Source organism: Denticeps clupeoides, chromosome 16, assembly GCF_900700375.1.
Source record: "Denticeps clupeoides chromosome 16, fDenClu1.1, whole genome shotgun sequence".
NCBI lineage: Eukaryota > Metazoa > Chordata > Actinopteri > Clupeiformes > Denticipitidae > Denticeps > Denticeps clupeoides.
In genome coordinates this window covers 5822105-5836171 of record NC_041722.1, presented here as the reverse complement: position 1 = coordinate 5836171, position 14067 = coordinate 5822105, and the positions used below count along the sequence as shown (strand labels likewise).

The following is a 14067-nucleotide window of genomic DNA, read 5'->3' as shown; positions in this document are numbered from 1 at the left end:
TAAGATCACACTTGGCAAAACTTTTTGTTAGTGAAGTGGCAATGAACTGCTTTCACAAATGTAAATTTTAATGGTGGGTTCACTGAAACTGTTAAGTTATGTAATGCTTTCAGCCTAAATGTAGAAGCCTTTTTTTCTAGTGCCACTTTATTGCATAATTTTTATTCATCCTCTCCAATAAGACCTCTGACACATCGTTTCCGATTAGCATTGCCACCTGGAACTACCTCTTCTAATGACACTTCTTTTGCATGTAATGTCTTAATCTCCTGCTGGATCGCCACCACCGGGCGAGTACGTTAGCAGCATGCTGCTGAGACAGAAGGTTTTCTGTGTCTGTCTGGAGATTGTGAGGTGTGCTGGTAAAGGGGAACTGGGAACAAGCTGCAATTCCAGTATCCGGCCCAGGCCAACCCCTTCTTTGCCGTTGTTCCCGAGTACTTTATACCAAGTTAAATGCGAAATGCATGTAAAGGTGATTCACCTGCCCTGGCAATGAGGTTAATAATAAAGCCAGTTTAAATTTCTATATTTCAAAGTGTATATAAATTAAATCTGGATTTAAATCATTTTGTAATCAGATACCAATTTCATGACAATCACTTGCCTAAGTAAATGGTAAATAATAATAAACAAATATATTTTTAAATGTAGGTTAAATGTGGGTTTAAAATGTACATCAAAACAAAAACATGCAAATAATTATGGCTTTATTTAGAATGAACGAATATCAATACAATAAATCAAAAACATGAACATTTATTAAACAGTTTTTTTTTTTTTACAAAACACAAAGAAAATGTATTTAAAACTGTATCCACCATTATCCAGGATGCATAATGAAATAAAGTGTGAGTACAATAAAAGGACAAAAATGAAAATACACCAGGGAGAAATGTTGTTTTACCTGCAGATACAATTTCACATGTATCCAATATACAGAACCAATACAGTCCAATACAGTATACACTTTTTTTTTTGGTTTCTTTCAAATAACAAATGACTATTCACAAAATATACAGTTAAATTGCCATTTAGATAACAGAAGGTTTGTTCACTTAGGTTCCAAATTACAATTTCACTTGAATGTCTAATGCAACAGTAAAGTATTCATAATACTATCTGTGTAATTACAACGGTGTTTTACAGGTCCAGACAAAAGACTCTTGAAGCCTTTCATGAAACATTATGCAGAATTTAGGGTAAATTGTTGAAATTCCTTGAATAATTAAAACAACTGTTTATTTCCCCAGCAAAATACTGATGCACCATCAAATCCTAAATAGGTGATGGGTGTTTTTTTCATACTGCTCTTCTTTTGTGAGATTAATTTATTATACATATGTTGTTATGACAGGAATCTTTGGTCAACTTGAGCCTTCTGAGTATTGTAGTCAAGAACAGAGGGAAACCAATACTGTACAGATAACACCAAACAATAAATTAACAGGAGCATTACACTTAAATGATTTGACAAAGACCTGTGGGACCAAAATCCCAAACTTCCACAAAAACTTCACAACTTATGTTTTTTTTGTCGGAACAATAAATCGTAACTCACAAATAAATGTGAATGGCCGGTTAGCACAAAAATACATCCAAAATGTTGCACGCGTCACAACCGGCACTTGAGTCAAAGAACACGAGGACAGAACCCTGCACCAGGTATGTACAGAGTGAGACAGACAGCACTTTGGTTTCTCAGTGTAATATATTCCTGTAGACTAGGACTTTATGACTTTATGCAGACTAAGGCAAGCGACGTCTGAATCAGTTAAATAAGTGCATAGAACTAAAAGGAGTGGAGATTGTGACTGATGCCACGGTACTGATTTCATTGCTGGGTAAGTGGTCTCGTCAAACATCGGACATGGAAATGTCAAGATCTTGTTAGACAAGACCTTCTTAGGTATGAGGTACTTTTTATATTTTTGTACATGCAGCAGTCAGTGATAGGATTCTGTAAGCTTCAGTACATTACTTGACATTTAAGTTCCAAAAGAAGTGTGATCTTTCTGGGAAAAATAGAAAATACTGACAAACTTGTAATAAGCCATTTGTAAATACTGAGCGATCCATGTGGAATTGTAAGATTTAAATTTTACAAGCAAAAGTCATTTGTCCCGGTCAGACATGAGAATCCTGAATGGTAATACAATAATCTGAATGCATCTTCAAATATTTTCCACATGCATCTTAAACCCCAAAAGTGCTGACTGAAAAGACAGTTACCCCCAAAAATGCAGAGAAATCATGAACGAGGAGAAAAAAAAAAAACACACAAACAAAAACCAGTTTTTAAAGGAATGTTTGCCGTGTTGGGAGGAGTGCTACTCCTGCTCGTGGGAAATGTTTATGTTTCTGTGTAGGTTCGGGTTCTGGCTGTGCCTGTTCCGGCTCCGGACCGAGGAGAACGTGGTGTCACAGCCCGGCACCTTACACTTGTGCAGCAGCCGGAGGTGCACCGTTTTGTAGTGCGCCCTGAACGTGCCCTTGTTGCTGTAGACCTTCTGGCAGACGTGGCAGGTGATGGGCGAGCCGCCGTGCAGCTGCAGCGCGTGGCAGCCCGGCGAGCGCTCAGCCAGCTCGGGGACCACGCCCTCGCTGCCGCCCAGGCTCAGCCCGTCGCAGCTCTCGTCGCTGTCCTCCATGGCACAGCCTTCCTCGCTGCCGCCGTCCGAGTCCCAGGACGAGTGGCCGCTGCCCCCCGAGCGGGGCGCTGCCGTGGTGCTGAGGTCCAGCACGGCCCCGTCCTCCACAGCCCCGTCGGTGGCCAGCTCTGTGGTGCCTGTGATCTTGCTCATGGGAAACACCAACCCCATCCGGTTATGTCCCTTAAAGATCACTGATGTCTGTCCAACGTGCTCTTTTACGGGGAAGTCATGACGGAAGTCACTGCTTATGTCTCTGCAAAGAGATGATGCTGAATAGAAGGTGCTGGGCGCCCCGTAGTGGTCTTTGGTCAGCAGCTTGTGGTGAAGATTTAGGTTCGCGCTGTGCCTAGAATTAAAAAATTGATCAAATTAATAGTTGGCATTAGTTGACAACAGCAGTAATTCTACAGTCAAATGTTCTAGAATCATTTTTTAGTTCTCTTGGTCGCTCACCTGTCTCGGCTCCTTCGTGATGGAAAGGCTGCATTGCAGCCATCAACGGTGCACATGTGCATCTCCTTCAGGTGAACGTTCCTGTAGTGCATTTTCACACTGTATGGATTCTTGAAGTTTTTATTGCAGATGTCACAGTGGTGGGACAAGTCATCTTTGTCATCTAAGCACGTGGCCTGAGGGTCCATGTGTTCATGGTGGTCGCTGTAGCTCTCCGTACAGACATCGCTGGCGGATTTCTGGAATGATGGCCCGTTACTCGCTTGGTGGTCACCGTCCATGCAGATGGAATCACAGGGCTTGTTTTGTGCTTGATAAATGGCACAGTCGTCATCTTCAGGCCCTGTGGTGATATTGCTGTTGAGAACGTGGTGATCCTTCTCCTTGGGGGAGGTGCAGGTGATCACGCCACCCTCCACGCCGCACCTAAAGCCCATGTCTCCATAGTGGAGACCCTCTTCCTCCTTGCTGCCATTCACCTCTGCACTGATATTAGGGATGAAATCGAACGAACGCTTCACAATGGTGGATGGGATCCCCTGCTCATCGCTGGCCACCTGTCTCCTGCATGCAAGGTAGTTGCCATCTGACTCACCCACTTCTCTACTAACCAGAGGGGTCTCGTCGTCAGAGTCACTGCCCTCCGCCAACTCGTCCATACCTTCCACCGCCTCTTTTTCGATCTTGATGGGCATGCTGGACTTGCGGGACTTCTTCTTTGGCACAGGTTCTGACGACATCTCTGTGACTGCAGGCTTCATGGGGACGGAGGACGATATGAGGGGCAGAGAGGGCAGGGTTCCCGGGGTGTTGGCCAGCTCTTCCGGGGTCACCAGGCTGCGGTAGAAGGGCAGAACGGGCTGCACCGTCTTCAGGTTGGGGAAGAGGATCCCAGTTTGGCTGATGCTAGGGAAGGAGCTCTGCAGTTTGGAGTCTGTGCTGTTGACCATGTAGCTGGAGGCCGACCTGCTGACCACAGAGTTGGACATGGGGCTGAAGTCGGGGTGCTTCTCGCTCTCCTTCACCTCATCATGGGAGAGGCTGGTGCGTAGATCCTTGTCGCGGTTGTTGCGGTTCATTGGCATGTGAAGTCGAGGGTTGGGGTTGGCACTGTGGCGGTTACGACTGCGGAGGGAGCTGAACACCATGTTGCAGCCCTCAATGGTACACTTGTGCTTGATCTTCAGGTGCACGGCATTGTAATGGATCTTCAAGGTGCCCTTGTCATAGAAGGTTTTCTCACAAGCGCTGCAGTACACGCGACCCTTCTTGAGGCTCCCGCTGTTTTTCTCTAGAGACCTCATCTTGGAATCTGGGGACATCTGATTGGCATCTGAGCTCACAGATGGCGTGCATGGAGTGGAGGGCCCGTCCGAATAATTATCGCTAGTATGAAAGTCGTCGGCCTCCATTTTGGTGGTAGGGCCATCCAAAGGATTGTCAATGCGCTCCAGGTCGGAGGCGAAGGAGGCGGAGCTGGAGCCCAGGAGACTGCTCTCAGGGGGGGGCCCGGGATCCTCCAGCCGGACCTGCGCTTCCCGCCTCTGTGCTGCCTCCAGCTGGAATGAGTCTGGGGGCGAGCCCAGGAGTGGCGGTGGGACGGAGTTCAGCAGCTGGAAGGGCAGCATGAAGGCCATGCTGTTGATGAAGTTCTCGAAGTGATGCACATTACTGGTGCTGAGCTTCTCTACCTTTGTGGGCAGGTTGGGGCTGCGCTGTGTGCTGCTCTCAATGAAGGTGCGGATGTCAGAATTGGTTCGGGTGCTGGGGACTATGATAGCTTGACCCTCTTTGTCCTGGAGAGCCATGAGCTCAACAATGGACTTGGTTTCACCAAAACGAAGGAACTGCTGCAGTGTAGCAATCTCCTCTTCAAACGTCATGATAGCCCAGCGGTCCAGCACCTTTCCAGCCACATCCTTCAATATAAATAGAAAAATAAATAAATGTGGACAGAAATAATCATGCACTTCAAAATTGATGTATTTTTACCACAAGAAACAACCTGCCATTCAACACACCACAAAACGCAAATAATTATGGCCGCACGTAATTTGATTTTTATTATTTCATCTAATTTATATCCCGTTGATTGTCCCTTTCCTGAGAAGGACTTCTTGGAAACTGAGGCTGAGGGTTAGGAGATCAGAGGAAAGCTGGCTTCACACTGATCAAGTGCCTGTGCTGATCAGCCCCACAATAATTACATGTGAGCGTTACCAGTTTCTTTGAAAGTCAAGGCAGCTGCGGCTTGGTGCTCTAGCCACAATAAATATTTCATCACACGATGTTCGTCAGAGAGCCTGTCGATTCATGCTAGATGGGCTACCATGAATCAATCTCGAATCCTCGAATAGTGGAGAACACTGCTAAGTGAAGAAAAACTATTTTAAAAGGAAGTGCCGATACAATCGGATGAAGCAGTTATATTGTAAAGGAACGAAAAATACACAGGTGTGCACGCACCTGGAGCACGTAGCCTCGGATGTAGTCCTGCAGCGTCCAGTCCAGCGCGTTGAGAATCTGAATGACCTCTTCCTGCTTGAGGACGCTGAAGAGGCGGTCCAGTAGGATCTTCAGGCGCACCGGAATAGCCTGGGTCCCGTACAGCATCAGACTGCAGATGTCAAACACCACGTTGGAGTGGACAATCTCCACCTGACTTCCCTGATACATGTGGTGCATCTTCAGTTTACTCAGTGCTTTAAACGAAAAATGAAAATGGAGAAAGAGAAACACTGCGTTCAGCAAAATTAAACTTAAAGGATTTTACGCCCACCTCCCACACACACTGCTTGCAAGTACTAAATAACAGGAGAAGACACATATTTGCATAATTTTAGTTGTTAAATTTTAATTGTCTACATTTACCGTGAGCGACCCAGCCGTGCTTGCAGCTGTCACATTGTCGTCTCTTCAGCTTCCCAGGTTTGAAACTTTCACAGTCGCAGTTCACCAAAGTACAGCAAATTGCCTGTTCAATAAAACCAATAAAAGTCCAATTTACTAATCAGTGTAGTGAAGAAAAAAAAAAAGATCACCTCAAGAGGAAGCTATTGATGATGTTGACATTGGTGTCCAACGAGTTAAAATCTCCCACTTGGCAAACCCATTCAGAGATACGTCAGTCTTTTGATTTCTCTGGCCATTTCATTTCATGATTTCCAACCCATATCCAAAATCTGCGATCCACTTTTCTTTCGGATTCAGTGAAATCTTGGCCATGAATAAAACACAAGGCTCTCGGCAGTTTGAGCTCACACTGCCTAGGGAAGAATATAGATTTGAGGCAGTCAGTTGCCCGGCTCTGCTGAATAACTCAGACCTATTCTCTAAAGAGCAGCGCAGGAAACCAAAGGGGATTATGTTGGCTGGTTCACTGTGGGGCATGTCACACCGGACCCGGTCCTCCTGTGTGTGCGTGTGTGTGTGTGTGTGTTGAAGAGAGGAGGGAGTGCAAAAGCGCACACAGCTGCAGGGCTGCATCAGCCACGCTCATCCTCCCTAACAAAGGCCGACTCAGCCACACCTGTACCGGCCATCCCACTTGAAGGGGGAGGAAAAAAAAAATAAAAAATCAAAGCTCTGGGGTGATTTCTGGCTAGATGACGTTTTATAGTCCATCGGGAGGGATTGGGTTCACGTAATGGGGCTTATCTCCCCAGCCAAGCACTCGATATTGTGTTTGTCATGTTGCCTGCTGATGTTCTGTGCGCTTCCTGCCTGCTGTTAATAGAGGTATAAGGTGGTGGGAGGCATGCATTCGTCGGGGGCTGCATCACAGCTGGGGCAGGCACTGCATCCTCCTTGACCAGCAGTTGTCAAGCCTCATAAACCAGCCGTCAAAATGCCCTCAAAAATTGTGAACTTTACTGCCCCTATACAACGGGATATTTACTGAAGTCACACGACAACTTAAAAAAAAAAAACATTCTAATCTAATAAATCATTTCTCACATCATCTGTACTCAGTTATCAAATATTGTTTAAAAAGTTTAAAGCAGATACAAAACCCAGAGTTGAGTAAATGAGGGGAATCGAATATGATGTTCACAGCATGTGTGATCACTGACTGCTCAAAACCAGTCTGAACAAAGCATGGGAGTTTTTAAATCTTATAGGAAGAGACAAAAGCATAGCATTTTTTTAAATATAATTTTTCATAACTTTAGCACAGTCAAGCTGACTTCCAAACAAACCACACCGTGATTATCTGTAACAAGGCTTTACTTCCAGAGAGGTGTGTATTTTCGGGTGCCTGGTACCGCTTTTCACTGGTTTGACAGGAGCATGCGCCGTAGGTATGATTTTATGGGCACCGATACCAGCCAACCCTTTAATGGAGGTGAGGTGCATAATTCAATATTTCAAGTCCGGCTGTGTTCCAAAATACACAAGATGTTCTAGGAGTTGGGCAAACTAGGACAAAATGATCCTGATTTCACAAGATCTCCTATCTCTTAAGTCACAAATCAGTATTAAATAGTACAATTTTTTATTACACAGTAATATATTGAAAAAAAATGCTTTTTACTGTACGCTGATATCATAACTTTTGTACGTCTTCACTTTTTTTTTTTTTTTTATAAAATACGGGCAAATGCGGAAAGGTTTTACATTCCTGGTGAAACAAATATGAATCTGATCAGGTCAAAAGGCAGGCGAGCCTCTCACTCTGTTAATCAAATATGACTCCTGGGGTTAATTACCAGACTGACTTTAATGCTGGTTTCCCTGGACCCTGCGAGGTACCTGATTTTCATTTGGTAGAAAAAAATTATATAATAACCTCTCTTCTTAAAAGCAGCAAAATCCCGTCATTATCCAGCGCAGAATTAACACGGTCCAACTAATGTAATCCCATTTCACAGGCTGTTATGTCTAATATAATTCTCAATCATTTCCACCGGAAGCAGACAGGACCAAATTATATAGTTTTTTTACAATTACATGATTTTTGAGCTTTAAAGGAAATAATTGACTTGTTTGACAATATTGCTTTGCAAATAGTGAACAGAGAAAAAATGGACTGACGATCTTCATTATTTACTATTTTCTATGATTTAGCAGCGGTAATAAATAGAGAGACTCACACACTTACTCAAGGTAAAGGACAGCGGTACCTCAGCTCATGCAGTGTCACATTCTCACAATAGAAAATGTTCAAAATCAGTTCCATTTCATTTTATATAATCTGGCGTTGTGCAATGACTACTATATAAAACCAACAATTATCACGCGATTTATTCAAACTAGTCTGTGAAAACTCATTTTGAAGTGATTTACTTTTGGAGCAAAAAATGCACAGTATTGAAATATCTATTGAAATAATATGTGAATAAATAAGCCCCCCCGTCTCCACCGACCCTGGTGTTAATTGTGTCACTCAGCTCCTGGGTGTTGTATTGCATGGCTTGAGAATGGGAAGCAGATGTCTGGAGAGGTGTTCTCTCCAGGAGGGGTCGGAATGGCCTCCTTTTCAACATGCCTTTCCTCAAAGTTAATCTCACATTCATCATTAAAGTCCGAGAGAGAAAAAACCATGCTTGTAATAAATATGATGTGCAATTGACTTTCTTTTGAACTAAAAGAAGAGATGGTTCAGGGCTTGAACTAAAAAGAGCTTGATAACTGCATGCACAAACCATGAAAACATTCAATCAAAACAATGAAAAATAAAGTTTAGAATAAAGAATTAGAAAAATCAATCTCCCATTAATTGCACAGGTCAGAAAGTAATAAAAACATAATTGGAGAGTGTTGTATGAAAATGCTTAAACTGCAGTGATTTAGCACTAATAAGGATAATGAACTAAAATGTTTTACAGTAATCTGCTCAGTTAAAGTGCTGTAAATCTGTGGTTATACAACCGTCTGCACTCATTTGTTCCAATGAAATGCTCCTTAGCCAAAGCCAAAACGAAGCCAGGTTCTCCAGGGGGGCTGTCCAAAATGGTCAAGTAGGGAGTCTGGGAAAACGGCTGGCGTACCACGAAGCCCCAAACTCTAAGTGATAACATGCGCCAGTGGGAGGCAGGGCTTCTGGGGCCAGATTGCCAGATGTAAACGACACGGATACCTTCGCACCAACCGTTCGCAAACACAGGCGGGAGACAGGCACGGTTTAAATCAGAGCTGCTCAGCTAAACTCACAGTACAACTGTAGCTATAAGAAATCACCACAAATTTAACTGTGTGAGGTTTGATTGAGACATGGTTGAGAAATGATTTTGCATTAAGCCAATGCCCGGAAATGTGTGGCAAGTGTGTCCAATGGTAAAGCGCACAAGTTATTTAGAGTTGTGGGAACATGGTTTATGGACCAAAGCCATAAGAACCTCCACAGAACCGAAAGCCTGTTCTCGTTTTGGTCATTTAAATAAATCCCGCCATATGTACACCACATCCGTGTCGGGTAATTGTTAAGCGATATTCATGAACGCCGCGGACAGCTGTGGGCTGACAGTTGGAACCGAGTGGCCTTGCTGAAATTATTTACTGTACGGCGAATCAATTAAAAGGCGCCTGGCGCACACTGCCAGCTAGAACGCTACACTTGTAGTACTTAATGCCGGGAATGAGGGAATGAGGCTCAACGCCGGCAACAACTGCCTCCTCAATCTGAGGCAGCACGCTCACCGTGACTCATAAATTATTTTCTTATTTTCATCACCATTCCTACCTCAGGATACGGAGGGGGGAACAAAAAATCCAGGATTTCAGTTTTAGCAGAACACAGATATTAGGATTAAATTTGTTACATATATGAATAAAATGGATTCATAATAAACAAAAAAAAACCATTATAAACGTCGAAATGCCTGCAAACTTTCTATTGCTGTGATGAATCAAAGTACAGATGATGTATAGAAGCTTAAAAAGGCAAAAAAAAATCTAATAAAATAAAAAAAGTAATAAAATCATATACATGTCATCCAGAAAAGGTGACTTAATGACTTTGAATGGGCCACACAATGAAGTTTTCTAATTAAATGTCTTCTCCCAGCGTAACGTCATTTCCCATTCTTTACAAGTCGCTACAAAAAGAAAACGCTCCTGCCTGCACAAGCACCACGGCCGGGCGGCCGCTACACGTTGTCGCTTGCGGCGTGTCGCACAAGAACCGTCATGATCTCCTTAAATATGTACCTTCTAAATCACAGTTTCACGGTTCCCTGATGACTGTGTAACGTTCTCTCCTCTGCTGAACCTCCTGAAAAACCTTTGAACCAAGTTTAAAGGGGAAGAAGAAAAGTTCAGCAAGAAGCAAACGAGACGGAGAGAAAGGCGTTACTGGCTTGCAGCACCTCTGCTCTTCCAGCGAGAAGCAGACAGTGGCAGCCCAGAGACCACAAGAAACAGGCTGTAAATGAGGGGGACGTGTTAGTACACTGCGTCTGAGAAAGTTTGGCTCTGAGCGATCCGCTGATTAATATCAGATTCTCCCTTCGTCTTCTCCCCGCCCGCCTGCCCCTTGACAATCTTGTCACATCTGGCTGACAAATCCTTGCAAGCCTCCCGTTCCTCACCAGAGAGGCGGCGGCGGTGGCGGGATTGGGCTCTGAGACGAGCTGGAAAGGGCCTACAGCGCCGGGGTCCCGCGCTGATGGACCCATCATAAAACTAATGAAGCTGACTGGGGCTCGCAGGCTGCAGCGCCGGGGCCCGGCACAAAAGCGGCGGGGCCCTGGACACCCCGGGGCCTTGGCGCACCCAGACAGACAGAGAGAGGGGCGAGAGAGGCCAAAAAAAAAAAAGAGGGAAAACCCACACAACGCAGTTCAGCCAGTGGAGACGGGAAGAACAGATAACAGCACGGAGACGGCGGCATCTCTGCTGGGATGCTGTTTGACCAACAGCATGAAAAGTGCAACACAAAGTCGGTCTGGAAGTGAAAGGAGCCCTGCAGTCATCAACTATCAAACTTCCCAACTTCCCGCTAGAAACATAATTCAACAGGCCAGGGTCATCTTTGCAACCATGACAAAATATGCATTTTAAGACAATTTACTTAAAACTGAGTAGAAAAAAAAAAAAAAAAAAAAAAACTAATTCCAAGTAGAATGAGTCTGAACTGCACCATGAATTCATGTGGCAATGGTTTCCGCATTACTTAACATCTCCTGCTCGGGATTTGCTGATGACTAAGCCCCCAGACTGGACAGGCTGCGGTCGCTCCCCGTACGAATCTGCCTGCCGTAGACACCGATACAAACAGGCGCGCAGGCGGCCCGGCTAATTGTTGCATTAAGGCTGCGACAAAACATTACGCCGGTCTTAAATTACATTCCAATAGTGGGTGGCTGGCTGCCAGCTGCGAGCGGCTAATAGCGCGCCAGCGCAGTCCTTCTTGTAAGAGAGCTACTCAGCGAGAGTGAAAGTAAGTGCCGGAACTAATGAAAGCCCAGAGAAAAGGAAGGAAAATATAGACGTTTTCAAAAAAAAAAATGGAAATAATTAGGTACACAATCCAACAGGATACGTGGCGCAATGGACGTGACAGTGGTTGTAAAGGGTGTTTGTTTCTGGTGGTACGGATGTCAAGTGGTATTTGTTTAAGTTGCCCATTCAAGTTTGGAGAAGTTCCTCCTTTGCTATATCTCAGATTTATTATTTTTTTAATAATAAAAAAAAAAAGAACAGTCATGTTCCAGGTAATTACCCAAGAAAGATAAATGAAATACACATTTCTATATATAAAAAAACTGTGACTAAATAACTGAAAGATTAAAGTTCCGACATTGAAAATGAGTCAAAAAACATTTTAATACATAAATCATTAAATTACATAGTGTCACCTACAGAGTTAAGGAAAGAAAAGAGGGAAAAAGGGGGAAATCATTTCTTGTTCTTACCTCCGACATTCTTATTAAATGGACGTTCCCAGGGTAACCATGTAGTTTGCCATTCCCTACGTGTCCCTACAAAAGAAATGCCTCAAACTCTCCTGTCTGCACAAGTACTATGGCTGAGCAGCCGTCACACGCCGGCTCTTGCAGTTTGTCGCACATGAACACTCATGTCTCTCTCTCGCTCTCTCTCTCTCACACACACACACACACACACACACACAAAGCTCAAGCTCACGCTTTAAAAACAACAAACGCGCCACTCTCACACATGCCTCCTTTCTTCACTCCTCTCCCCCTCTTCCTATGTTTGCCGTGGTCTGGCTCTAAACTGCTCAAGATGTGCAGCGTGCTGAAACTGGGCACAGGGGACTGGAACGAGATCCTCCCTCCCTCCCACTCCGCGTTCTCACCTCAGGAGCTGCCTTCTCTCTCCCCGGCGAGCCCCAGCGTGGTGTGTTTGAGCATGCCCCCCCTCCACCCTTCCGCTCACCACCTCCCCCTCCACACACACACACACACACACACACTGGCGCGCACACACACCCTCCCCCGCCGAGTCACAGGGCAGTCCCCTCACAGCTGGCTGGAAGAGGGCATGACACTCATCTTTCACAGAGATTTGATCAAAAGGAATCACAAAGGCTCCAGGCACTCCTAATGCAGTCAGGAGAGACTCTACCTCTCTGCTCTCTCTCTTTCTTTCCCTCTCCAAGGCAGCTTGAGTAATGCATTAAATCAATGCAGCCCTGCACAGAGCTCACCCCAGAGTCGGACTCTGACTGAGTGTGTGTGTTGTGTGTGTGTGTGTGTGCTCACCACCACTCCGTGAACAGTCCCAATAACAAGTTGTACCTTGTGCCAATGGGAACACGTCAACGTCTGGACCAAGTATCCTGAAACATGTTCGCGCAGCTTACCTGTCTGTTTCAGCTTCTTCCTAAGCCCGTCTCAGGTGACTCTTATAGTCCCTTACATACATTATAGTCATTAGCATGTTAAAGCAAATCCGTTTTTTCATGTTACAGATTAATAACGGAGTTCAGATCATTTTGGAGACATCATTTGGAATTTGAAAAAGTTGCCCCAGTCAATTACATTGAAAAAACAAAAGAGGGGGAGTCACAATTTTCCTCAACTAATGATATTAGATTCTGATGCTCTTAATCTGAATCTGAATGACCATTTATAAATGGTCCCTTCTTAACATTTAGAAACAGGCACTGTTTTTCTCCGGCACTGAAGATGATGAAGATGGCTGCAGCTCTTAGTGGGAAGGGATGCTTAGATCCGCCGTGCATCTGAAGGTAACAAGCTGTGCCGTGGCTCCAGCCCATTAGGTGTGGCATTTAATCCATAAATTACTACGCAAGTTTTAACAGGTATGTTTTGTGCGAAGGTTCTGTAATTGAGAGAGGAATGAGGCTCTTACAGAATGTGATGGGCAAAATCTTTTTTTTTTCTTTTTAAGTATCTTGCGGCCACTCTGTTATATCAACTAGCAAAAAAAAAAAAAAAAAAAAAAACACCCAGGCATCATCTATTAATGTGTAACTAACAAGCCTTGAAATATTCAATTAAATAGGCAGTGCTTCCAGAAGATCAAAGCTTTTATTTTGTCAGAAGCAAAATTTTATGAGGCTACATATGGGATGCTTTCAATCAGACATGTACCACAAGATGGAAGCGGTCGTCCTGTCGAGCAAAGATCTTATTTATTCCGCACCCAGGGGATGCATAGAAAATCAATTCGCAGAAATAGCTGGCATTAAGAGGCTGCCGCTTGTAAAAATCGCAGTTTTTAAACTGAATAACTCCAGACCTGGTCCCTCCCTCCAGGGCAGAGTCTGGGGCGAGGCATAATGCGTCACTGCATGTTGATCCAAACAGGTCTCAGAAGAAATTTTCATATTTCATATTTGATATTTATGTTTGTGGCTGTGTCTACATTATATATGTATGATGGATATGCTACTTTAAAAACATCACATTGTATTAGCATACGTATAACAAGTGAAACAGCACCGGAATCGCATAAGTTTTTTTTTTGTTTTTTTTTACAAAGTGAATCGGTTTTTCAGAAAAATGTACGTTTGTAATACTTTGCGACA

General features: G+C 44.2%; 1 protein-coding gene across 1 annotated transcript; it reads right to left on the bottom strand.

Moving 5' to 3' along the window:
• Positions 1-2317: 2317 nt before the first annotated feature.
• On the bottom strand, positions 2318-12343 carry bnc1 (basonuclin zinc finger protein 1). Its single transcript, XM_028956524.1, has 5 exons — positions 11963-12343; positions 5979-6081; positions 5574-5809; positions 3108-5026; positions 2318-3000 (listed from the first exon to the last, which is right to left on the bottom strand). The coding sequence occupies exons 1-5, from the start codon at positions 11969-11971 to the stop codon at positions 2331-2333; spliced, it is 2937 nt and encodes a 978-aa protein (XP_028812357.1). The 5' UTR covers positions 11972-12343; the 3' UTR covers positions 2318-2330.
• Between the last annotated feature and the right edge of the window lie 1724 nt (positions 12344-14067).